The sequence below is a fragment of the Neolamprologus brichardi genome, chromosome 17 (assembly GCF_056152115.1).
Source record: "Neolamprologus brichardi isolate AB-2024 chromosome 17, ASM5615211v1, whole genome shotgun sequence".
Lineage (NCBI taxonomy): Eukaryota > Metazoa > Chordata > Actinopteri > Cichliformes > Cichlidae > Neolamprologus > Neolamprologus brichardi.
The window spans coordinates 5,295,313-5,321,136 of record NC_142120.1 but is presented as its reverse complement, the minus strand read 5'-3'; the positions used below and the strand labels follow the sequence as shown (position 1 = coordinate 5,321,136).

At 43.4% G+C, this 25,824-nt stretch overlaps 1 protein-coding gene across 6 annotated transcripts in view; it reads right to left on the bottom strand.

The window, feature by feature from the left end:
• Positions 1-3,636: 3,636 nt before the first annotated feature.
• Positions 3,637-25,824, bottom strand: part of gramd4a (GRAM domain containing 4a) — a 57,348-nt gene continuing 35,160 nt past the window's right edge. For 2 of the 6 annotated variants that reach the window (XM_087830402.1, XM_087830406.1), the window contains 17 exons: positions 24,046-24,166; positions 22,597-22,658; positions 19,448-19,586; positions 19,012-19,037; positions 18,658-18,749; positions 17,692-17,783; positions 17,211-17,259; positions 17,037-17,108; positions 16,914-16,957; positions 16,703-16,812; positions 15,067-15,221; positions 14,415-14,432; positions 12,140-12,284; positions 11,891-11,984; positions 10,536-10,626; positions 10,316-10,384; positions 3,637-6,992 (listed from right to left, as the gene is read on the bottom strand). In XM_087830402.1, the coding sequence (XP_087686528.1) occupies positions 6,885-6,992; positions 10,316-10,384; positions 10,536-10,626; positions 11,891-11,984; positions 12,140-12,284; positions 14,415-14,432; positions 15,067-15,221; positions 16,703-16,812; positions 16,914-16,957; positions 17,037-17,108; positions 17,211-17,259; positions 17,692-17,783; positions 18,658-18,749; positions 19,012-19,037; positions 19,448-19,586; positions 22,597-22,658; positions 24,046-24,166 (1,487 nt within the window). In that variant the 3' untranslated portion in view covers positions 3,637-6,884. The remainder of the gene's footprint in view (positions 6,993-10,315; positions 10,385-10,535; positions 10,627-11,890; positions 11,985-12,139; positions 12,285-14,414; positions 14,433-15,066; positions 15,222-16,702; positions 16,813-16,913; positions 16,958-17,036; positions 17,109-17,210; positions 17,260-17,691; positions 17,784-18,657; positions 18,750-19,011; positions 19,038-19,447; positions 19,587-22,596; positions 22,659-24,045; positions 24,167-25,824) is intronic. The other 4 variants (XM_087830404.1, XM_087830407.1, XM_087830403.1 and 1 more) reach the window with 3 other exon arrangements.

Here is a 25,824-nt window from a genome sequence, read left to right as displayed (position 1 = left end):
TTCCGCATTTCCTAGAGATATAACTTTAAGATGATGTCCACCTGCTGTAGATTGTTTTTCTTTAGGTCTGACACTCCTTTTTCCGTTTTTTTAAGGACCTACTCGACACCATGCCGACATACATCGAGTTTTAGCTAATCTTATGGTGGCCCCTTTGAGGCCAAACGGATTGCAACTTAAGAAAACACCAGCAATAAGAAAAATGCTGCAAAAGCACACAAAACACAACGGAAATAGGAAAAAACAGATTTCCAAAAGCACAAGGGAAGTGTTTCTGGGGAGACAATAACCTGACGGACCAGTTGCAGGAACCCAAAACATGGTTGGTGTGTTTTATCATGGTGACTGATTTTTAGGCTAATAGTTAGGCTAACACACTTACGTCTCATGTTTTCTTTCCGCACAAAACCGATAGATCCTCCACTTCTTTTAAGTGTCTCCCAGCGGAGTTCGTAGCATATTTTGGTTCCTGCAACTGGTCCGTCGGGTTATTGTCTCCCCAGAAACACTTCCCTTGTGCTTGTTTCTACCCGATCCGTACCGGAAACCCGATCGGTACCCCGCATGCGCGAAAGGTGTCTACTTCCGGTCGTAGCGTTTTACGATAGTTATGGGTCAGAGTATCGGTTAAGATGTTAAGAATAATAAGTATATCTTAAAATGTTTGCAATAATGAAGCATTTCAGTACAATACAAAAAAACGAAAAATAAAAAGATAGTTACGGATCGGGACTCCCCGATCCTTACTGCGCATGTGCAAAGTCGGACCGTACAAATCGGGTCTACCCGATCCGTACCGCGCATGTGCAGATGTTTTCTTCTTCTTCTGTTCGTTTAATGGCAGTGTACTCCCCAGTGTACGAGGATACTGCCACCTGCTGACCGAGCGAATGAACCCCATTGTAAAATGAATTGGCGTCATTACAAACGTGTGTTAAATTTGATTTAGTGATAGTCGAGTGTGTTTATGCTTGTCTGTGAGGAGAGGATTGACTGGAATAGTGATGATGATGTCCGCTATCACTGTCAATTGTCAGTAAACACTTGGCTGGTGGCTGATGAATCTTCACGTGACACATTGCTAAATCAATATTATTAAGTCTGTAATTAGGCGCCATTCTTCTTATTTTACGGCGCTGTTGTTCAATCGGGGAAGGCTCTCTGTTGAGGAGAAAAGCATGACTTTGTTTGTATACGGATTATCCATTGTTTAAATGTCCCGGGCAGTCGAAAAGGAGGCAGAGCTGTTGAGAAATGCTAGGAGCTAACTGGGCGCTAACCGTATCATTCAAATATATTGAATGTCGCAATGTTGGCAAAGAGAGGAAGTGACGAAAGATTTGCGCATGCGGGGTACCGATCGGGTTTCCGGTACGGATCGGGTAGTGACAGTGCTTTTGGAAATCTGTTGGGTTTTTTTTCCTATTTCCGTTGCGTTTTGTGTGCTTTTGCAGTGTTTTTCTTATCCGGTCGTTGACGTTGAAGTGATGACGTGACGAATCCTACTTCCAGGCCTAAAGTATCCTGCGTTTAATATGGCTTTTGTGTTGTTAACATGTTTAATATTTAGTATTTTCTTCTATTTAATCTCAAAAAACTCCTAAAACAGTCAGTGATCACTGTTGACCTCCCTCGGCTTTTATTACCGCTAATCATTTATTTAAGCTCAGTTTTTAAAACCTTAGATATAACTAACCTCATATTGTGGATGGATTATCTCAGTTGTTCTCCTGGCTGAAGTTTGGTCCCTTTACAGCATCCTGCAATGCGATTACATTTGTTCCTGACCACAAGAACACTGATGTTAACTTTTATCAAGTGGAAAAAAGTTAGCTTGATTATATTATGCTAACATAGCTGTGTTGCTAGCGATCACGTAGCACATCATTATATACCAGCTAGCCAAACTTCAGTAACCCTACAAATGTCACTGCTGTTTAGTTTTCTGTCTTCATTTATGTTGGAAGTGATAGCAGAGCTGTACGTTTGAATTTGTTTCCAAAACTCTGCAGTCAGGACATGCTATATTGTATTTAGATAGAAGCTAGCGAGCTAACTTCCTGCTAACTTCTAACTCCGTTAAATGTCATAAATTCCGTTTTCATGGATGCCTGGATGTTAAACTCAATTGTTACACCTGGTAGAGCAGAACGCTGATCATTTTATTAAAGATGAAAGACTTTAGACAGTTTTTCAACTCTTAGTAATGCCATAGTGATCGTTTAATATATGGACCTGCAGCGGAGTTTAGGCCCAGGCATGGCTAGTGACGTCAGACTTAACGACCGGATTGCTGGCGTTTTCTTAAGTTGCAGTCCGGTTGTCCGCAGGAGTCGCCCTTTGCTGGCGACTCAAATAAATGCAGGCGCAAAGCACTTCTGCGTAGCAATCTCTAAAAGGAGAAGTATTCTACTGTCAGCTCCCTTTTGAAACCTTTATTCCTTCAGCTGAAACTGTTACACCCAAGATAAGTATACTGTAGCTAGAGGAGAATGTTTCTCTGGTTTTGTGCAGTCATACCTTCTCCATGCACAGAAATACAAATGCCACCTTCCAATCAGGACTCACAGACAGGTTTTTCATTTTCACAGCTTGAATCCACTATATGGAGTTCATTTCTACTGTGGCACAAAAACAACTTGTCATTCTCTACCTGGGGGAAAAAGGTGCCATTTATGCCAAACTGCAGTGAATGTGGAACTCTGTAAGGCTACACTGATAGATGTATATGGAGGAAACATTTTTATATAGGGTGTTGTCATTAAGGAGGCATGATGGGTGAATATGTCGGTCCTCAAGGCTATTTTAGTTCTGCTGCTAGCGAACAGAAGTGTGTTGTGGTATTATATTTGCTCATATCTACCCATGAGACACTAAGCTGTGGCCCAAACCATGATTCATTGAGTTTGGCTAAATGAGAGAGGGGAAAACTTGCTTGCATAAGGAGATGGTCTTAGATTTATTGTTGCTGGTGTCACAAGAGCAAGATAAAGTGCCCGCAAGCCATCCTCCACCTCTTTATAGATCCCTTGGTCATCCAATCACCATAAAAATAGAGTGAAATTGGTCAGGCATGTGTAGCATGTTAAACTCTCTACTTTCGTATTCCTAAAGTACAGAAACATCCTTGAGCAAGATGCACCAGGCAGCTTAGCCTGACCTCTGACCCCCCTGTGGGGAGGCTGAATGAGGAAAAAAGACAAAAACAACCCACTTCTCTCAGGCTCTAAGTGTTGACACAAAGTCCAACAGTGACCCCGTGTGGCTGTAGAGAGGTACTGCAGATGAAAAGATGACAGAAGGCTTAAAAATACCTTAAATTCTTTTACTTAAATTAAAAAAAAAAAAAGTACATCACATTATCCTTTACAATAGACACGTCTTTTTAAAAACTCAGTGTTTTTTTCACTGTACAATTCAATCATTTGTATACAAATGCCTGTGGGAAAAAAAAAAAAGAAAAAGAGGAAAAAGGAAGCCATTATAGCCCGTCACGTCACAGATGACAAATTACTAACTCATTGTAATGATTGCAGTGTTTCGCATTTGGGCTTTAATTTGCACTTAACCAATCAATATCATGGGTTTTGTCTCAGTCCACAAAGTACAACTTAATCCTTACGATGTGTGGTGTTTTTTGTTTTTTTGTTTTTTTTTTTTTTTAAATTGTGGCGTTTAATTTATTTTTTAATTCATCAGATCGAGGCCGCTGAGCAGCCCTAGTACAGCTACACAGCGTGGATCAGGCAGATGGGAAAACCTTCAACATTTACACACTTAGAGGAACTACATAGCTAATACAACAGTGACACCAGCGTGAACGAAGAGGACCTCAAGAAGGCAACACAGTCGTTTCTGACCTCCATCCTCAGCGTCTGTGTATCTTATTCACTTTATGGACCAGCTGAATGAACAGATTAAGGTGTTATGGGTATGTGACAGTCCATCACCAAAGCTGGAATAGGCTCAAGCCCTCCTGTGACCCCAGGAACAGGTTCTGAACTGGGCATCGGTGCTCGTTTGGTGCCAGTGAATTTAGCTTTGAATAACTTTTTAAAGGATTTGAATCAGGAAAGCTATTCCTTCAAATTTCTATGATCCACTCACTGATTGCTTTTCGCCACATTTTAATTCACTAAATGGGGAAATAATGAAGCCTGCTGAGAAGCTTCATAGTGTCACAGAGAGCAGAGCAGCTGTCAAAAACACAGATGTTGCCATTTCAGTCCTCAATGACCATCTCTGCTCTGCATGAAGCCCCGGGAATCTGGCAGCTTCCACTACACTAAAAACCAATCACTGCAATGCTGGATATGGACGCTTCCATGCTGTATGAGGGTTAAAAAGCTGCTTGTGTTGCTAAGGTTGGAGTTTGATCCTGTTGCTGAGCAGAGATAGTCATGAGAGTGGTGCCGAGCTGATGAAACATCAACTCCAGAACAAGAGCGGTCCAGTTTTCATAACTCCCGAGGTAAAGGAATTCAAACTGGGGTTGTTTAAAAAAAGGAGAAAAAAAAGAAAAACATTTTGTACAACCTTCTGTAAACATGAGCGTAGGCAGAATATTGCAGATTGCAAAATCAAATATTTGGCAAAAGAAAATAATAATGTTAGACATTTAGAACGTGATACATTCTGTGCTTTATCTGAGTGCAGCCCCGTCGGGGTCTCGCAGTCCCCGCTGAGAGCTGCCTGCCACAGTTAACAGATTAGAAAAAAGGCTTCAGGTAACAGCTTTAAGACTACAACAAGCCAGCCAGTCACACAGTGAGACAGCATTAACTACTGATTCCACCTGCTCAGATATCCGACAGGTATTCCCCACCCCGGTCATGGATCGAATTTATTCCTCAATAAAAATAGAAATCCATGTCTGGGAAAGGCAGCCTGTTAGCAACAGGCTCGAAAAAACAATAATCATACAAAAAAAAATGTATGTCAAAGAAAAATATCCATCCTTCATTAGCTTTAACTAAGATAATCATCAAGCGCAGCTGTTTGAACTGGTCCATCGCACCTCTGGCAACTTCATCTCCAGTCCGCCTGACTCTAAACAACGGCGATGACGAGACGACTCGTATCGACTTTAAGAGAAGCCTTGACATTTCAAGTCTTGACGGCAGTTCCTGAAGGGCAGTCTGGTTTTTCTTGAGGATCGGTGACATATCGGGAAAAATGTCAAGGTCTCCCTTTCAACAGTGTTTTTGTAAGATTTTAGCTAGTGTGGAGCACCTACTCCGTTATCTCAAAGAGCTAAAGAGAAACTGACCTCCAGCCCTTTATCCCTGCCTCACAAAACACCTTAAAGTGTCTGATGTAGTTTGGCATTATACACTTCTACATATAAACGCAGGGGGGCAAAGACCCGCTTCGCTCCCGGGAACAGCGTCTGGAAATAAAGCAAGACCTTTATCCGTGTACACACTATACAAAAAACAAACATCAGCTCACATTTAGATGAAGAGGAACATGGAAGCGCACTCACTGTGGCGTTTGCAGAAAGATGAGAAACAGGCATGTCTATACTGCCTGAACTCAAAGAGCTGAGCACTTCTACAAGTAGAGTCACCCAATCAGAAGGAGACTTTAGAAGGTTTAGGATACAGTGAGCTGAAAGGCCTTTACGGGCCTTTGTGTGGAGAAATGTGCCAGTTATAGTATCTTCTAGCTGCTTCTACAGCCAGTTTGATGGTTGTCTGGTGCAGCGTGCAGACATCAATCTGCTGTTAATACAAAGCGCTCAGACTGTTCTTTCTGCTGAGAGACCAGCTGAACATGGCCTCGAGGAGAGGAGAGGAAGGCTGTAATAATGAGACTGCAGTGGTTTCTAACACTGACCAACATATAACATCCGTGCGCTGCCACACACACACACACACACACACACACACACACACACACACACACACACACACGTCAGCATTTCCAGTTTTTAATAAAGTGCAGGGAGAACAGCAGAGATGGGACAAATAAATGGTCTCCATGTGTCGAGAGTTTAAGCAGCAGGCGGTGTTGTGCTCTCATCGAGAAAAAAAAAAAAAAAAGGATCTGTTACAAAGACCAAAAGACATTTTTCAAAATAAAGGCATATAAGATGAAAACGTCACTGCACTGTTTCACAAACACGGATGCCGAACGCAGCAGTGGACGTTTTTGCTTCGTCGGTTCGGCTAAAAGGACAAGAGAGACCAAGCCAACGGCGGTGTAAACTAAGAGGAAGGCTCCGTGTCAGCCGTCATCACAGCTAATAATACACTTTATTAAAAAAAAAAATTAAATTAAAATACAGCCATGGATGAGACGAAGCACCGCTCAGCCTGTCTGAATATTTGTTTTTGCAGTGATTTGGAAAAGCTCGTTTTTACACATGTGGCAGTTTGAACTGTTTGTTTTTTAAATACATCCAGGATGATGAGAGCTGTATGAAGTCTTCCTACCACAGTAGAGAACATCAGAGTCGCTTAAGATGCAAATTAAGACCTTAAGACACACACACACAGACACACACACACAGAAACAGGAAGCCAGCTAAGTCAAGTGGTCAGCAGGTGGGAGAGGAGGCCAGCCCCCCCTCACCAGCCTCCTGATGATTGATAAAACCACACTGATCATCCTCCTCTTAGCGAATTTAGTCCATAATCACCCACAGGAAAAGCGTCATGTGACTAAACACCAGCTACACCCACATATTCCCTCTAACGTGGCCTAAGCAGAAAAATCCACCAACTGGGCCGAGATCATCGACTATGATGATGAGGAAGAGGAGGAGGCAGCTCACACACGGTCGAAGAGTGCGGCGTTAGAGAGTGTCATCCAGTTCGGCTGAGACTCGGGAGGTTCTCTGCATCAGACTTCAGCCCCGGCGGAGGAGTGTGGAAGGCTCTTTAGAGCTCGGCGCTGGCCGGCGGTTTGCTGGTCACGATCTTCATGTACTGGGTGAAGATGGCCTCGAAAGCCTCGTCCCTGTGGATCATGGCACCAAACACCAATGGCTGGAGGAGACAGAGATCCTTGGCTGTTAGTGTGCTTCTACTGTTGTAAAAATAAATAAATAAAATAGAATCTGCTGCCAAGTTAAAGCAGCAGGAGGCAAAAAACAACAACAAACATAACTAAACTGGAATAAAAAACCCTCTTAAGTAAAGCTGGAACATGGAGGAAAGCATCATTCTCAGCAGTCACACTGTTGAATGCCCTGTGATGGTATCAGAGTATATTTTTCCCCCCATAATAGAGTTATTATAAAAGATTATTAACATTAAAGTGGGATTATTAAGTTATGATGATGGCTACTGATACCAAACACAGGCATGGTTTTAAACACTGAGGTTAGTGCAAGTGCAGTGGTGGGCAGTTAATTTTCCCGAGGGCAAAGCACCGATACGTTTATAAAGTAATAAAATTAATAGAAGAAAATTGAGTTTAGCTTATTGGCGTGGCCCCAGCCCTGGGCCGGCATATGTGCAAGTAATCCCTGCGAGCAAAACGCAGGGTTCAAACTTCTGTACACATTCTGTTTAAGAGGGTTTCTTTCTACTCTTGGCTCTATATGATATCATCGAGAGACCCCGCCCTACACTCTGTAAGCACAGAAGCCCCACCCACATGTTCAGCAACCAACCAATCAGGGGGAAGTTGGCTTAAAAGGAAATGTGTAGCAGCTGTATCTGGAAAAATTTAGCACATCATGAGTACTGACAGCAACAAGAGTCTCAAACAGAAGCTGATAATAACAACAGTAATAACCGCTGTCATCCCAACCAATAAAGGGAAATTTTACACCATAAACAAATGAACAGTTGCACATAAATTACAGTGAGTTTCCACTTGGGGGCGCCAAAGTCCAACTTTCAGATGATCTAAATACAACCTGTTTAGAGATAACATCATGACCAGCTGAATAATATTGTGTTAATAAAACCTTTTGCTGACAAAACAACCCTGACTCAACGAGGCACGGACTCCACTAGACCCCTGAAGTTCTGTATGTTGTGAGGTGGGGCCTCCAGCGCGTCCAGCATATCTCGCAGATGCTTGACGGGATTGAGATCTGAGGAAATCGGAGCCTTAAACATGTTCTTGTGCTCCCCAAACCACTCCTGAACCGTTTTTGCTTTGCTGCAGGGAGCATTATCCCGCTGAAAGAGACACAGCCATCAGGGAGCACCGTTTCCATAACAGCATACATGGTCTGCAACAATGCTTTAGACCAGCGGTCCCCAACCTTTTTTGCGCCACGGACCGGTTTATGCCCGACAATATTTTCATGGACCGGCCTTTAAGGTGTCGCGGATAAATACAACAAAATAAAACTAGTACCGGTACCGAAAAAAAGAAGATTTATTCATAACACACGTGAAAAGACCCAGGAAAACCAAGTAAACGATAACAAAATAACGCTGAAAACTGATAAAAACCCTGAAAACTATACATTTCACACCTGAGCCTCAACTCTCGCGGCCCGGTACCAAACGACTCACGGACCGGTCCGAGGCCCGGGGGTTGGGGACCGCTGCTTTAGACTGTTGGATGACCTGGATATGCTGGTTTCCCGGCATTTCATTGCCCAAAACATCACACTGCTTCTGTAGGCTTGCCTTTGCCCCATTGTGCATCCTGGTGCCAGGTCATCCATGTGATGTAACATTCATCAGACCAGGTCACCTTCTTCCATTGCTCCGTGGTCTTGTTCTGATGCCAGTGGTAGTGCTTTCAGTGGTGGACAGAGGTCAGCATGGACACCTGGCTGGTCTGCAGCTACGCAGCCCGATTTGCAACAAACTGCAATGTTCTGTATTCTGAGCCCTTTCTATCAGAACCAGAACGTTTTGTGCAGTTTGAGTTACATCAGCTCGTCTGTTGGATCGGACGACGCGGGCCAGCCTTCGCTCCTCACGTGCATCCATGACCTCGTTGCTGGTTCACCACCATTCCTTCTTTGGACCAGCCCACAAGAACTGCAGCTCTGGAAAAGTTCCGACCCAGTCGTCTAGCCATCACAATGTGACCCATTTTTTTAAACATCAACTTTGAGGACACTTCCTCACTAATAATTAGCATCCACTAACAGGCGCCACAATGCAGAGATAATAAGTGTTGATAATGTTATGCCTGATCGGCGTATACCTATGTTCATGTGGTGGTAAACACTGTACAGTACCTACAATCTTTGCTCTTCCCTTTCAGTCGGTTCACTCGGTACTGTGGAGCAGTGACATCTAATACTACGTGTGCTGTACCGAGTGAATCGACTGAAAGGGAACAGAAGTTATAGACATGACTGCTCCCAATAATCTCACCAACCTCTTTCTCTACTTCCTCAGTAGGAAAAATTATTGATGCTACATCTCTGTCACCTAGCTACCCAGTAACATCCTTGATGGCCAACTAATCAGCTCGTAAATCAAATCTTAATGAAACGCCCACAGAAACCCACAGCAGCTCACATTTGTGAATTTCGACTGCTCACATGCAATACTGGAGAATTACTGCTGACTAGGGATGGGTATCGTTTAGGTTTTATCCAATACCAGTACCAAACCGGTACTTTTGAAACTGTGCCAGTGCTTAAACGGCGCTTAAAGAATGGAGAACACAAACTTTGTCCAAAAACCTCTCATGTTCAGCTGTTTTCCACTTTTTCTTTGGTCATTTTAGCCTTTTTGGCCAGGGTGAAGGGAGTATCTGCCATCAAACAAGAAGACAGCCGCATGTAGCTATGATGGTGTTTGCTAGTTCACCTTACATGCATTAATGTAATAACGTGGTTAGCCTACTCAACATAAATTACACACAAACAAAATTAAGCGACTCACGCAGAGAAGAACGGCTGCTGCCATTTCTCAGCTTTTAAAAAAACGCTATGCGTCGCCAGGTGTTTCATCGGATTCGAGGTGTTACCTCCTTTGACAGTATCACAGTATCACCTTAAAGCACTTGTTGCAGGCTGCTGAGTTTGCATCTTAAGTACAGCCAGACTTTGACCGCTTCGCCTTGGGTATTTTTAATCTGTAGCTCTGCTCTAAAAGAACGTACGTACCTGGACCCGCCTACTATCCTCGGAAACGTAAAATGATTGGCTAGAATCTAAAGTGTATCACAGCTCAGGAAAAAAAAGCACCGAAATAAAGCACCGAAATAAAGCAGCAAAATGTGCGATACCGATACCCATCCCTACTGTTGACTTTGTCTGAAACTAACTGAAAGGACAAAAACACAACATCTATAGCAGATAATTATTAAGATGTTGGACTGAGCTTCAGCTGAAGCAAATGAAATCACGACTGCAAACATAATAAATATACAAAGTCTGTACCTTCTGAGTGGAAGGAGTGGCTATTGAAATGCCCATCCCACTTCCTGGTAGGACTGACAACACTTTGTACTGTGGAGGAGAAAACCAGAAATATGCTTTAAATACACACCAGAATAGAATTACATTAGTTTCATTATTAATATTTAAAGTAAGTAATTATCCAGTTTTAGAGAGGCTGCTGGCCTCGAGACATTCCTTATGCGTATTACTGAGTCATTACCTTTTGTATGTCAGTGATGTCCACCAGCTTGATGACTTTGTGCTTCTTGGAGGAGCTCGATCTGGAGCTGGAGCTCTCAAAGCACAGGTAACTGAGAGAGACAGAGAGCTTTGTGAAGGGAGGGAAACAAAGACACCAAAAAACCATCCAAACTGAACAGACGTGTAATAAAGTCTTGAGTCGAGTGTTCTCAGGAGGAAGGCTACCCTGCACAGAGCTACACAGAGAGGAAGAGAGATGAGGCTCAGCGCAACTTAAAACTACTGTCGTGTCCAAATTCATGGGCTGCATCCTCCTGAGGACCCGGCCTTCGTGGTCTACGTGGGCCGGGTCATCAGAAGGTCGGGTAGGCCGGAAGTAAATGGCCGTGAAATGGGACGGTCTAGCCTTCTGATTAGCGTCACCGCTGTGTCGGTGGAGTTTAATAAACTCGGCCGTCTGCTCCTTGCTATCTAAAATATAACAGGACACTGGCGTAAATTCTCGACCATCTCACACTTCTGTTTAATCAGTTTTCTGTTTGACGTTTATTCAGCTGTGTGAAAATCCCGGAGTAACCCACCCCGGGGGATTAATAAAGTTTTATTTTATCTAATCTAATAACTTTAATCTCAGCCAAACCGATTTACAAACAAATAAACAAATAAAACACTGAAAAAAGACAAACAATAACATTTTTAGGTTGTCTAAGTGACTTATATATTACGTTTAACCTGAGTAGCAAAAGTCCGCGGTGATCTGAAAATGGTGTGCTGGGAGTTGTGCCGTTCTCGGCGGCTTCAGTGACCCTCGAGCTCTCGGCTAGCTATTGAACTGGTGGGTAGCAGATGCTCCGAAAACGTCGAAGCACTTTTGCAAATATGCGATATCTTGATAAAGCGAGCAGATATTTGATGTTTACACAGCTACTTTCTCGCCTGAAAATATGTTAAAAGTTTATTTTGTGACCCAGAAAGATTAGTAAGAGTAATTTTAAAACTTAGTAGCAGCCGCCATTGCCGGAAACTGGAGTTTGGCTGGGCCGCGCTATGAATTCTGGGATATGGTAGGCCACGAAGGACACACCCAACCCATCCTTCAAATTCGGGGAAAAGGAGGACGCATTTGTCGGCTGCAATCGGAGGAGTCTACGAATTTGGACAGCCTTCGGCGCGTCGCTGTGACGTAATCGGTCTACAAATGCGGCCTCAGGAGGATGCAACCCATGAATTAGGACACGACCTACGTCTCCTCTGGACTAATGAATCTCCGTTCCTCTCGTCTGCTCCACCTGTAAATGGAAGTGCTGCTTCTCTCCTCCGCTCAGAGATTTGATGCGATAAAGCTCTCCCCTGAGACAAAGATGTTCCACTTACTTCTCCGTGACGTAAAGCATCCCGTTCCTGATGTAGTCTGTGGGCATCTTCCTGTCTCGGTTTATCAGGCAACACCTCCAGCCATTTTCACAGACTGTGAACAAACAGCATACAAGATGATGAAGGAGCGTTATTCACAGAAAACACATGATTCCAGCTTTTAGACATTTCTAAGTTGGATGTACAGAAATAAAAATGGGTGCAAAAGGAAAAAAATAAATAAATAGAAACTGTAGTACTTGCTCTTACCCGGCAGAGGGCGCTCTGACTCTGGCAGGTTGAAAATCTCGTGGAAAGCTCCCTTCTTGGTGCTGTGAGAGCGACCGCTCTCCTCCTCTCTGCTCCCCCCACACGGGACGTTGGCGAGGCTTCCACGAGAAACCACCGGCTGGACCTGGAAGAGTAGGAGGGAAGAGGGGAAGGAGGATGGAGGAAAGGGAAAAAAAAGAGGGGAAAAAAGTGAGAACATAAAAGGAGGACAGAAAGAAAGAGTCACATTAAACTCAGCGGATGAGGTTTTATAAATCTGTGTGAACTACAGTATCCCACAGCTTTAGAGACAAGTGGCCAAACTTCAAACAGCTCCCCAACTTTTGAGGTTGCATCATGTGCGCTTTCTTCACAGCAGGCTCAGGTGTGACGTGCAAAGCAAAGAGTGAGGCCATCATTCAAGTCAGCATCCATAAATTACCTACAACGCGCGTTTACCAAAAACATTCGTGTCCACTGCAGTTTTACAGTTTCACTTACACCAGCGTTAGTTATCACAAGACAAAGTCAGATAAACTTCAGGGTTACTGATCTCTCCAGTTAGCAAGCATAAACCATTGTGACTCCATTACCAGTTCAGCTGCGTCGGTGCAAATGAAAGCAGCTGCAGGTGCACTGAAGAGGCAGCACCACAAAAAGGAGTCATTTTGCAGGAGGTGGCCACACCGGCTCGCTCCTTATCACCCATTTACGCTCACCACACAATTTGCAACCAAACAGCAAGGTCATCACAGCTTGGTAGCATTTATACCAGCACTGAGGGTGTGACTATACGCTGCAGTACTCTCCTGAATGATCAGGAAAAGCCTCCACATCAGCGCTGGTACAGTACAGGAGCAGAAGTCTAAAATTTTTTCCAGAAAGTCTGATCTTCTCAAACTGTTTCAACATCTCCTCATATATAATCTCTGAGCTTCTGTGTTGACGTGTCATTAAAACTGAAAGAGTTACACAATTGTTTCTTAAACCTGTGGTGGCACAAAAAGACTCCACTTTTGTCATGTGGGGAAAAACTGGCGAGCATAAACGGGCCATCACGCCTCTTGATTGATTTTACGCCACTTCTACTTTTTGATGGAGTCCTCATCACTGCTGGTAGCAGATATTGCACCTGCAGCCCAGTCAGGTTATAGAGCTAGTCCACCTCCTCAAGGACGACACATCAAATCCACGGGAAAAAGGGGGAGAAACCAGGAGGCGGGCATTACATGAGTTTAGCAGCACATCTGCTTTTCTGTACCAAAGCTCTGCAGAATGACCTGCAGCACGCTTCCTGTGCTTCTGATCAAACTAACAGAATCAGACTCCAAGAGGTGGCATGAAATCCTCACGGTCCTGAAGCTTAAAAAAAAGAAAACCAAAAAAACCCCAAAAGCCAACGAGCAAATGCATGAGCTGCACGGACACCAGGACTTTATGACACCCTCTTGCAGTCTGATTCAATTACATGATTAGCTTGCAGAGGTCATTCTGTAGAGCTCTGGCAGTACTCCTCCTGTTCCTCCACACAGAGGAACAGATACTGGTGCTGCTGCTGGGTTGATGCCCATCTATGGCCCTGTCCAGCTTTACTCTTGCAATGGGCCCAGTTCCTAGTACCTCCTCCACACTCCTATGCTGGGAGACAGCAAACCTTCTTGTGACACGTGGATGCATCACCCTGAAGGAGATGGACAGCCTGTTCTGCAGATCCATCTCCTGCTAACAGCAGTGACAAGAACAATGAGGAAAAAGTAAAACTAGAGAAAAATCAGTCAGAGGGAGAAGGAGAGAGCAGCAGCCTGTGGCCACCACCTCGATGGTAAGATCAACTGTTCGCTTCATTTTTATGCAGGCCTTTTTACATAAGAGTTTGAATCTAATGATCTAACAGCAGTTATGGTGTATTTAAGGGGAACAGGACGATATTAATGCGCTGACATGAAACTACACTCGTCAAATCTTCTCTACGTGCCTACTCAGTAAACACACTGCCAATTCTCACAAGCATCTATGTTCGTGGATCCAAAATGTCACGGGGCTGCAGGCTCTTAAAGATCATTCAAACAAAAGAGAATAAAAACACCGCAGTGTCAAAGAGCAAAAAGGAAAATCGCAGACCGTTTTGTTGACATTTTGATCCACTGCATTCACAAATTACTGACAGCCACTCACTAGGTGTGTCACACATCACTCACACACACACACACACACGCATTGTGGTGAACTGGCAGCACACACAAGCACAGTAGAGTAGACACACCAGAGGCCCTACCTTCTCAGTGCCAGAGAGCTGAGAGAGAGAAACGACAGAGCAGACCTGTGACTGCGGCCACGGCAAACACACACTCAGACATTCATGTAAGAGGAACTTTGTGGTCCCACACAGAACAATCACGGGCTCAGTTGTATTGCATTATTGACAGGAGGGCTGATATACTGATTGATTGATCATACTTTATTCATCCCGAGGGAAATTGGGCTAAGCGCCATAGTTTTGATACTTTATTGATCTATTTTTATCACCACAAAGGGAGTCAGTGGGAGGTGGGCTATAGTGGGTGGACTGCTGACAACATGAAAGACTGGACCCGACCTGCTGCTGATGGATGATCCCTCTGAGTAATGGAGGTGGTATATGTGCCTTTCTTCTTGTGTGTGTGTGTTTGAGATGATTGCTTATATATTAATCTGCAAATAATGTGAATTCACTCAAACTTCTAGCCTGGGAGAAGTTTTGCAATGCAAGTGAAAGCCTCTGTGGTATAAACCTGTTAACAACTCAGGTCTTTAAGTTTGAAATCAGGATGGGCTAAAGGAAGAAATATTTTCTTATTTAAGATTTTAATTTAAAAAAACCTGAGACAGGAAGCAGTGTTGGTGGTAGAAAACGTGTGTGGGTTGGTGTTGGGGTGTGTTTGCCTTACCCGTCTCGACACCGTGGCGTTTGTCCTCTCTTTGAGCTGGGGGTCGGTGGGAAGGCTGTTCCACACGATGTAAGGCGTGTCATACTTGTCGCGGAGTTTCGGGCAGCTCTTAAACAGGAAGTCTATGATAAAGAACTTGATGCCGGCGTACACGCCTGCAAAGAGAGTAATCACAGACACATTAATTCTTAAAAAATATATAAAATAAAAGAGGTTAAATGATGCAAAGCAACACCGTGTAGTGAAAATAACCCTCAGATGTGCCTCACTGACAGACAAAGGGATGCCCCAAATAGGTGACGCCCCCCTGCCCAAAGTAGTCCTTGCAGCTGACCTTGATGACATCACTAGTTTCAGCATTGTGCCCATTCTTGCACATACAGACACTGGGCCAGTTATATGTTGGAGCTCAAAGTGACTCTGGTATATTGTTGGTTATCCAGAGCCTCTGCAGCTCAGCAGTCAGATTTTCTCCTCATGGTAAAACAGCAGATTTACAGAATAAAGTGCAGAATAATGAAAAGCTTCCAATGATGAGTGGAGGTTCCAATTTCCAGTTAAACTCGATGGAAAACCAGCCTAAGAGCTCCTGATGAGACTGACGTGGGACAGATGCACACATGACCACAGATTTCTTCTCCACTACATGAACTGGGCTCCGATGACTGACCCACCAGCCGACACCCACTTACAAACTGGACTCTCTTTGGGGGAACGTTTTTATTATAATTATTTTGTATTTGGAGCCTGTCATGCAGCTGCCGTGTGTTCCCAGGTTCCTTATCGTTTTCCCTGTTGGTATCAATTACCCACAACCAGAGTCACACATACTACAGAAAGCAGTGGCTCTGCACGTACAGACTATGTGGGGATCTTCCCCATGATGGGTGCAATACAGCCTGCCGATGTCACTTTGTGACTGGTTTCCTCTGCACTCTGTCACATTTTTCCGTTCCATGTTCACAATGTAACAATGTGCTCAGCTAGCTGTCTTCTTCTTTCAGCTGCTCCCATTAGATCATCTGCCTCCATCTCACCCCGTCCTCCTCTGCATGTCCTCCTTCACCCATGAACCTCCTCTGAGGTCATCCTCTCATCTCCCTGCCTGGCAGCTCCATCCTCAGCATCCTTTGTCCAATATATTCTTTCTCCCTTCTCTGCACATGTCCAAACCATCTCAGCCTTGCCTCTAATTTTGTCTCCAAATGTGGTTAGCTTTCAGTCACGCTGAATGTGTGGTATGTTTTTTTTTCTCCAGAAATCTTAGATGGGATCTGAAATAATCAATGTCAGTATATTTACTTTGTTTAAATGTCCAGTGCAGCTTTTAAGCATACATTGATTTTGGTTATTCGCTCCTTTTAAATGAAGAAATAAAGTGCTAGATGGAAATTTGGCTAAATGACAGCAGTTTCTATGCCAACAGTTTGCTCCGAGCACCTTTCAAGAAAGTCTGAGTCCATAGTGGTTTGGGAGACGCTTTGCAAAATAAAAGTAGTAATTATGTATAAGATGCCAATAGCCTGCAGCTTCCCCACACAGGCTGAGGGAGGACGGCTCCACAGGTTCTGCATCTGTTTGTGACTGAGTTCATGTACTGTCACAATGAAAAAGATGCTTTGTGAACATCACTCACCAATCATGAAGCCCAGCAGTTTGTACGGCAGGACGCAGGAGGTGATGAAAGTCACCCACAGGCAGACGTAAAGTTTCTGGGTGCTCTCTGGCTGCACCCACATGAACAGACTGAAACACAAACAGCAGGAGGAGGACCGAATACACATCAGTATACAAGTTATGTGCATTTCTTGCACGCTTGATTGTCAGGCTGAAACAAAACCACTCACTTCTTTATCTTCTCTAAAACATCAGCCATCTTTCCAAAGAGGTTCTGAAAGAGATTTAAAAGCACCTCATTAAAGAGTTTGTCTTGTTTCGAGCAGCGGTTGGTTAGATGAACCTCGTTATACCTGGGCTTTTTGTGCAACGTCAAGTACAAGCTGAAACTTCTCAGACACAGTCAAGTCTTCCTTTGGAGGCTCCTTTAACAACACACACACACACACAAAAGCCACACATTGATCTCCAGTCATGGATACATTTCCTTCTGATTGCACAACAACAACAGCAGGAAGGCATCTTACCATGGGTTCAGAGACCTCAGGCACAATGCTCCACTGGATCCTCCAACCTCTGAAAAATAGAAGGTATAAATAATGCACATGTTATAAGGCAACTATTCCTTCAATGCAAAACAACTTTAAAGGACTGACTTTTCCAGCCTTGGGAGCTCTGATTGAAATCAGCTCTGACCCTGTCTGTTATTGTGCTCTTTTGTAGCGACAATTACAACAACCCCAAATATGCACAAATGTGTGCATGTTTTTAAAATCTGGCGGTTTTAACAAACATTTGCTGTGTGACTAAGGGCCGCGGTGTGCATCTGTTTACTACCAGCACAGCTGTGGCCTCAGTAGTTGATGTTAATGTGGGTTTTTTTGCACAATTAATCACGCTAAAAGCTGAAAATCGGACTGTAGCCTTTTACAAACAATCGAGCTCGACCGTGAAGCAACAGCTGAGGCAAAAATGATCCTGCTTTTATGAATAAATGACAGTTTTTACCTGGCAATGAGGTAATTTAAGGACAAGCGTAGGATAGCCAGGAAGAGGAACATGGGAATGGCCCAGCCATGCCAAGCAGCATTCATGTAAATCTGGATTCAAAAGGGGGAAAAAAGGACAATATATACACAGGTTAACGTGGTTTGTTGTTCTTTAATAAACAACCGATATGCATTAAATTCAGCACTTTATAGCAGCGAGGACACATTCTTTCAGTCAATAACAGCAATGAATTATAAGATGGACATAAAGAGGAATCAGGGGGGCTCATTGTAAGCCTGAAGCGCATAAACTTGGGTGATATATCAGCAGTGGAAGACGCTGAGTCACCTGTCAACACGTCTGGATACCGAGATGGTGTAGGGCCATAATCAGTGGGTTGAGGATGATTTAGCATAACCACTGACTGGACATTAATGAAGATCTGATTAGGCCTGCAGTCGCTGGCAGAATCACTGCAACTCATCACAGTGAAGCAGACATGACTTTAATATTCATTTAATCTCCCGACCACGAGCTGTAAGACAATTAGGTCAGAGTAAAACTACAGATACGACTCTTTTCTATTAAAAGGGTCGCACCCGCTGTCCAAAATTATCATCGGACTCCTTTTTCAGTTTGGTTGATTTTAGAGACTTCATTTAACTTCATCAATTTCCTCTCTCTCATCACAATTGCCCTGCATCCTCTATGAAGTCTCACCGTTGATTAGATTTAGAGAAAAGAGGAAAAAGTCGCAACTGTCGTCAAATAAAATGTAAATGAAAATGTAGTGCAATGTGTCAAAGTGACAGAGACGGCAGATGACAGAAGCAGCACAGCTGTTAATGCATCAGCAGTTCATGGCAGGTAATCCTGTATCACAACCAACCTCAAGTTTTCTTTTAGAGAATATCGAAGCGCGATTATTAGACAAAGTGAAAACATTAATTCACATGTCTGAAGTGTAAGAAAGCAGAGACTCACAATGAAGGCAATAGCTGAGGTGTACACGGAGTGCCAATTAGATAAGGCGGAGAGGTTCCTTAAGAAGTTGGTGACAGGTCTGGCTCCTCGCTCTGAAACAGCAAAGACAGGGATTCACTGGGAGTGTAAAGCTAAAGACAGAGCAGCAATGTGTTTATCTTTGTGAATCAGGCTTTTACTGTGAAGTTTTCCAGGACTTTTATATTTAACTACATGTCGAAATGTTCAAAAGGAAAAAAAATTAGCTCTACAATACACAGAACTGGAGTATTGCATGAATGTGTGTTAGTGATATCATTACTATTATTATTATCATTATTATGTAGAGGATGCCAAGTAAAAGCTTATACTCACTGAGTCGCCTCATGTTTTCTGTCAACCTGGATGGAAAACAAAAGAAAGTGAAGGTCAGATTACACGTAGATGCTGACATACACGCAAAAAAATAAATGCTGCTTTATGTGAGAGGGGAAGTGTTAACACTTTGGCCTTCATCCGTCTGTAATGACTCACTGTTCTGTACAGAGGAGGAGAGAAAATAAGTACGATGAGAAAAAAACCCCACTTCCTCTGTGCAAAATCAAACCAGAGACAGCTACAGGGTGAGGGTACATGCGACAGAGTTTGACCTTTTTTTAAATGTTATTATTAAACACACATTTTTCTCTTCTCCTCCTCAGTGGTCTCGTCCACCGAGACCGAAGCTTTTATGCTCGCTGGGCGCTCCAATTCCACATCTTCTTCAATAACCCGAGGAGTTATGTTCTGCTCAGGACCACATCTCACCCACCTTTTAGCACTTAGCGGTTCCTCAGCCTCCACTGTGCTTTCCTCCGGCTGGAAGCGGAAGTCTTCCATGTAAACCCCGAAGCGCTCGTACAGCCACTTCTGCAGCCGTGAACTCCACACCTCCTTCTGCTGTTTCTCTGCTAAAGAAATTGTTAATGCATTGTTAAAAGAAAATCACTGATATGTGATGGGCTTATGTTATCAATAACTCTTACTCCAACCCATCATGGGACCCAGACTGGACCACTTAAGCCTGGTCTCAGACAGTGATTATCCAATGGTAGCTGAGCAAATTCAAGGACTCACGCCAGGCCTGCTTCTGTGTTTCTAAGCACGTGATTGGGAGAGCTTTGGGCCATGGTGTCTGCTTTTTCTGCATTATTAAGTCTTGTTACAGGTTAAGCCACAGAAATGACACAGTCAGGATCACCACAGGCAGGTGGACATGGCTGTATGGAAAGGTGTGAGCTGAACCAACAGAGCTTTGCAGCCTGTGCTGTTACATAAAAGTAATTTGCTATTGTCATGTGAATAAATATATATCAAAAAAATATTTTGCACTTTGTGTAATGAATCTGTGTTTTCTACACAATAACCTGACTTACTGTAAATAACTGCCTGGATTTTATAACCTTGGTATTCTCTGCATGCAGTAAAACAGCCTGGTGGGCCTGATATCCTCATAAACTGCATACTTGCCAGTCAAAACAAGGACAACAGTCAACTGCTAATGCTGAAGTGCCCCTGAGCAAAAACTAAGCTCTAATCTGCTGTGGTGTTTCAAGTGAACACTAATTTGTTGTGGTAGTACCCACAGGTGACTAACAGCCTGACTGCTCAGACATTTATTGCCATATGAGAAGGAATACAGTTTGTTTTTTCTGCTGTAGATGATACGATTCAGCTAGAAGCAGTTACATTTACAGTTTTCAAAGCCACCACTGCCAGGGCCCAAACAGACGCGATTTCTCACTTTCACATTATCTACGGCGGGGCTTTGGTAGCTGAGTGCCAGCTCATTTAAACTAACATGTGACTGAGGGTAACATAGGAACACTTTCACTTCATGGTGGTAATGTGGGGGGTTTTTTTCTTTCCTTTTTTTGCTCTTTATAGTTTGACCTTTAGTGACATCACAGCCACATCACCACTGAAATGTGTTACAAAGTTTAGGGTGCTGTAACTGCTGCAGCAGGAGGTTGACTCTGCAAACACACAACTTTAAAAGTTTCAAATGATGGCGATGGTTTGCGTTGGTGCACGATCACGCTCTGGACCTGTTTGTTATATATGTAGTAGGGCTGCCACAAACGATTATTTTGATAGTCGACTAGTCACCAATTATTTTTGCGATTAGTCGACTAATCAGATCATGCATCCATTGGACATAGAACGTACAGCTTATTGCACCAGCAGCATCTGCTCTTATATAACTATCATTAGCTTACAGCTTTAAGTGTTTAAGGTATGTGCTAACTAAAAATAAAGACAAGATGATAGTTTATTAAATTTTAATGAAATTTGCAGATTGTTTCAGTGAAGTTTAATAAACTCCTTGCTATCTAAAATATAACAGGACACCGGAGTAAATTCTCGAGCATCTCACACTTCTGATAATCAGCTGTCTGCTTGACATTTATTCAGCTGTGTAAAAACTATAACTTTAATCTCAGCCAAACCGATTTACTCAGGAACAAATAAAATACTAAAAAAAAAGCCAAACAATAACATTTTTAAGTTATCTAAGTGACTTATGTATATTTAACCTGAGTAGCGAAGGAGGGCGGTGGGTTTGAAAACGACTTGCCGGGAGTCCGGTGTTCTCACGGGCTCTAGTGAGCCTGTAACCCCACCTAGCTAACGAGCTAGTGGGTAACAGACGTCTCCGAAAACGTCGGAGCGCTTTTGAAAATATGCGGTGTCTTGATAAACTGAGCAGATATTTGAGGTTTACACAGCTACATTCTCGCCTGAAAATATGTTAAACGTTTATTTTGTGACCCAGAAAGAATAATAAGAGTAACATAAAAACTAACTAGCTGCCGCCATTGTTGGAAACTGAGCTGGGCTGCGCTATGAATTCTGGAACATAGCTTCTTCTTCTTCGGGGTTTAACGGCAGCTGGCATCCTTGTACATGCAGTGCTGCCATCTTCTGTTTCAGTCCGTTATTACACTCTTAAATCCTACTACTTATTCCTGCGTCTTTTGTGATCTTACAAAGCTTCAAACGACGCGTCGACTATTAAATTAGTCGTCGACTAATCGTGGCAGCCCTAATATGTAGATGTTGATGTCAAACTACAGCAAGGAAGGTTCAATTTAACACAAATCTAATTTATTTAAAGCTGAAAAACGAGCTAAAAATCTCTGTGAACAGAGCTGCCGTCACAACTCCAGGCTGAACCGCAGTAAACTGTGGATGAAGGAGATGTGCTGCAGTCCTCACAGGCTGCCACTAACTGACCGCCTCACTTTACCAAACCTGGATCTGCATAAGCCGGCCTAACATATTCTTATGTCTGCCCCAGATGAAGTGATCTACAATCATAACCCATTTTCCAAAATTAGCCTCACTCTCTCACACTCCCTTTCACTAATATCTCACACACACAAACACACACTGAAAGTCAACCTATGACAGTAACTGTTCAGCCTGAAACCAAAAGAAAGCACATATCAGAATCTGACCGTTATTGCACTAATGAGTTTGTCTCATTTGTCCCTCGCGCAAACATTTTGAAAACAGACTCATTCTTAACAGCGACGATCTGGACTAATGATAGGAACCAGCCTCAATGCATTAATGTGGTTTGTTGCTTACTTGCTCTTGACAGCACACAGCGCACACAGGAAACCCCTCTGTTTGCGTGCACGTGTCTGTGTGTTTGTCACGCACACTACATACTGCCTCGTGTCCTAGAGTAACCCACAAACCCTTCCGACCCACTCTGTTCCCATCGAGCGCTCCGTTGCACGCATCCTACACTCTCACCTCCCCTGCACACGTGCACACACACACACACACACACACAAACTCTCCTCTTGATTTACTCCCACACTCAGAAGACGTCAAGGACTCATTTCCTCTCCCTTAAGACTCCAACTCGCCCACCTTCACCCCCCATTTCTCGTCCACTTGGAGTCTTACCTGTTCTGTTGTTTGAGGGCGACTGCTGTTTTCTGGGAGGTTGTGGTGGAGAGTCCTCTAGCCTGAAGGGAAGGGACAGACACACACATAGTCACAAAAAAACTAAGGGAAAAATCTGTCATGTGTCAGTCTCACTTCTGTATTGTCAGAACTGCAATCTCACACTTTAAGAAGTACATGAGCCAGCATGTTGAAAGCTGCTGCACTGAATGGATCACCACAAAAGGCAAAGAGACATACACAGAGCCAGACTAGAAGGTTACTGTTAAAATCTCACACAATGACTTTGACAAAAGGATCAGTGCCAACAAAAATGGAAAAGGGTGATAAGGTACAGCAAACATCCTCCTTTAACTTCAGACACATTAATTCAGCTATCCATATCCTGCAAAAACTGAAGGCGTCTGCATCAGTCGGACTTAAATAAATCTCAATGACAAATCTGAAATCACTCATTGGTCCTTTAGGGAGGGCCTACCCACAAATCACCCATTCTGCACAGCTACAAACACACACATTCAATAAGTGCATCCTTACAGCCATTCTTATTCCAAAAAACCTCCTGAACAGGCACTGCAGTGGTAGTTACAAATGGATGAAACAACATTTAGAGCAAACTGGCACTGGCAAACTTGTTGCTCTTTTATCTATAAGGCTTTAATTGCAGTCGTATTTCTTTGTAATGGACGGGAAGTTCTAGCGTAACTGAATTGATCTTCTCCCTAAAGAGAAGGCTTCTCCAGAATGTGTTAATGCTTTGTTTTACTGTTTGTTCCAATCATATACCAGTGAAGAAGAAATGTTTGCTGTCTGTTATGCTCATGCTGGATATTGCTGACAAAGTATTAACTGTGGAAAACTTGCAGGTCACAGTACATCAACTTCACCTCTTACAAATTCCTAAACTGCTTTCGATAGTCTTGAGGCCATGTTTCAGCGCTGGTAATCACTTGAAGAATACCAGCAGAATTTCCCATGGGCATTCAAGCTAACATTTCCACACACACAGTACATGAGAGAGAAACATGCACACCCGCAAGTGTAAAGGGTATCCCAGTAGATGCCAAGAGGCGTGGGTTTTTCCTGTCACCAGGATAGCATCTGTGTCACAGCGAGGAGATTCAGACAAGCGCGTGACTCCTTTCCTTTTTTTCCCCTCCCTCTCCCTTTTTCCATCTCCCTAATAACACACAAACACACACACCCTTGTGGAATTTCCTGCCTACCAAGCTGTTGATGCTTCTATTTATAACAGAAATCTTGGGCAGCAGCGGCACTGACACCCTCGTCATCCAACTTGCCCCTTGGTAAACTCTGCTGAGCTGAACTGTTACAAAGTGCAGCGTCACCCTTTCCTTTCATTTCATAACTATTACTTCCCTTTTCATACATTTCTCCTCTCATTTCCCGTCATGTGTTTCACTCTGCACTCCCGTCTTCTCGTCTCACCTGGTTTTGAGCAAATCGCTCATCTTCTGCTCCAGGTCTATCCTTTTGCTTCGCTCCCTCTCGAGCTCCTGCCGCAGGGAGTCCACGCTGGTCTCTTCCCGCAGCTTCCTCAGTTCCTCCTCTGGAGAAAACAAAACAACACAAACAGTGGAGGTCAGCAAATTTAATTCAAGTCAATTTTACTTATATCACACATTTATATTGTAAGGTAAAGACTCTACTGTAAAAGAGAAAAGACCCTCTATGAGCTAACTTGGTGAAAGTGGAGATCAAGAACTCCCTTTAAACAGGAAAAAACCTCCAGCAGAACCAGGGTTAGGGAGGAGTTCCCATCTAGTTGGGGGTGCGGGGAGGAAGACAGGACAAAAGACACAATGTGGAACTTATTATGTTATCTTTAATGGCTCATCCTGATCCCTGACCCTGGTACTGCCAGAGGTTTCTTCCTGTTAAAAGGCACTTCTTCCTTCCCACTGTCGCCAAGTTTGTCGCCAGAGGGTCATCTGATATATTGTATGTGCTTTACTTTAAAATATAAAAGATGCTATATCAGTAACATTTATTTTTTCTTAAATGATGAGATTCAAACTCTCACATGCTCAGGGTCACAAAAAGGCACATTAGAAGCAAGATTTAAATTTATGTGCAATGCCATTTTCAGTAAAAGAATTCAATTCGATAAAAAGAAAATTGCTGTGCGTAAAGATACTTTTCCCTGAAAAAACTGCGTCTGCTGAGTCGCGAATTTCTCATTTTATCCCTCCCGTTTATAGCCTATAATCTTCACCTCTCCTCCTCACTTCCTCCTTGTCAATCATGTGATGGCTTCAATTGGTTTCAGGTAACGGGACTTTCAAAGCCTGGGGTGCAAAATCAGCACTGTCTCACACTCTATTGCCCCTGAATAAAGGAGCACATGAATATTGGAGAAGAGAAGGCCAGAAATGTGTGCACGTGCACCCGTCAATCAGTACCCACTTACCCATTAGATGCTCGAATATCAAAAGGACAGATCGAGTCCACCTTCAAGAGAAATATTTCTGATTATCAGCAAAAGCTCTTCGAGGACAATCATGCCCTGCTGTAGCACCACTTCCATTGTAAACACCCTCAAAAGCACACAAATTGGTGTCTCAGTTAAAAACGAGAAACATCACCTGAAACGGGTGCAACATGTTCTTGAAGTAGCAAAGTGCTGAAAGTAAAGAAAGCAATGAAAGCAGCGCATCTCCCCAATCACCCACTTTTCTCAGAACATCGCACACCAGAGGAGAGGATTCAGATTACAAGACTGTAGCTGCCACTTTCTCGTTCTCATCACCCAGCCTCATAGCTCACTCTAGTCCTTTATTACATCCCATTAACACTAATAAAACATTCATTGGCAGAACCTCCTGCAGCTACAGCGCTGGCTTCAACCTGGGGTGCTGCCTCTGAGAGAGGACATACATCCAGTATAATGCGTCTGCCTCAGATTCTTCTTCTGCATTTCTAGTTTACTCTGAGCAGTTTGGGAAAATTTGGCTCTCTTTGAAGTCTTCCTTTTGCAAATCCTCTGCAGTGGTGCATTAAAGAAGAAAAACAACACATTTTATCTCTTACTTCACAAAATGCAAAATGACTCCTTTCATACATTCAACAGTGGCTGTGTCTCTCCTCCCATCGGCACAGCATTCAAATATGTATGAAAACGTGCCTCTGTGTACATAACAGTAAGCAAAACAACACAGGCCAAAGGTTGCAAAGGGCTTAAGCTGCTTAATGGTTGCCCTGTGCCAT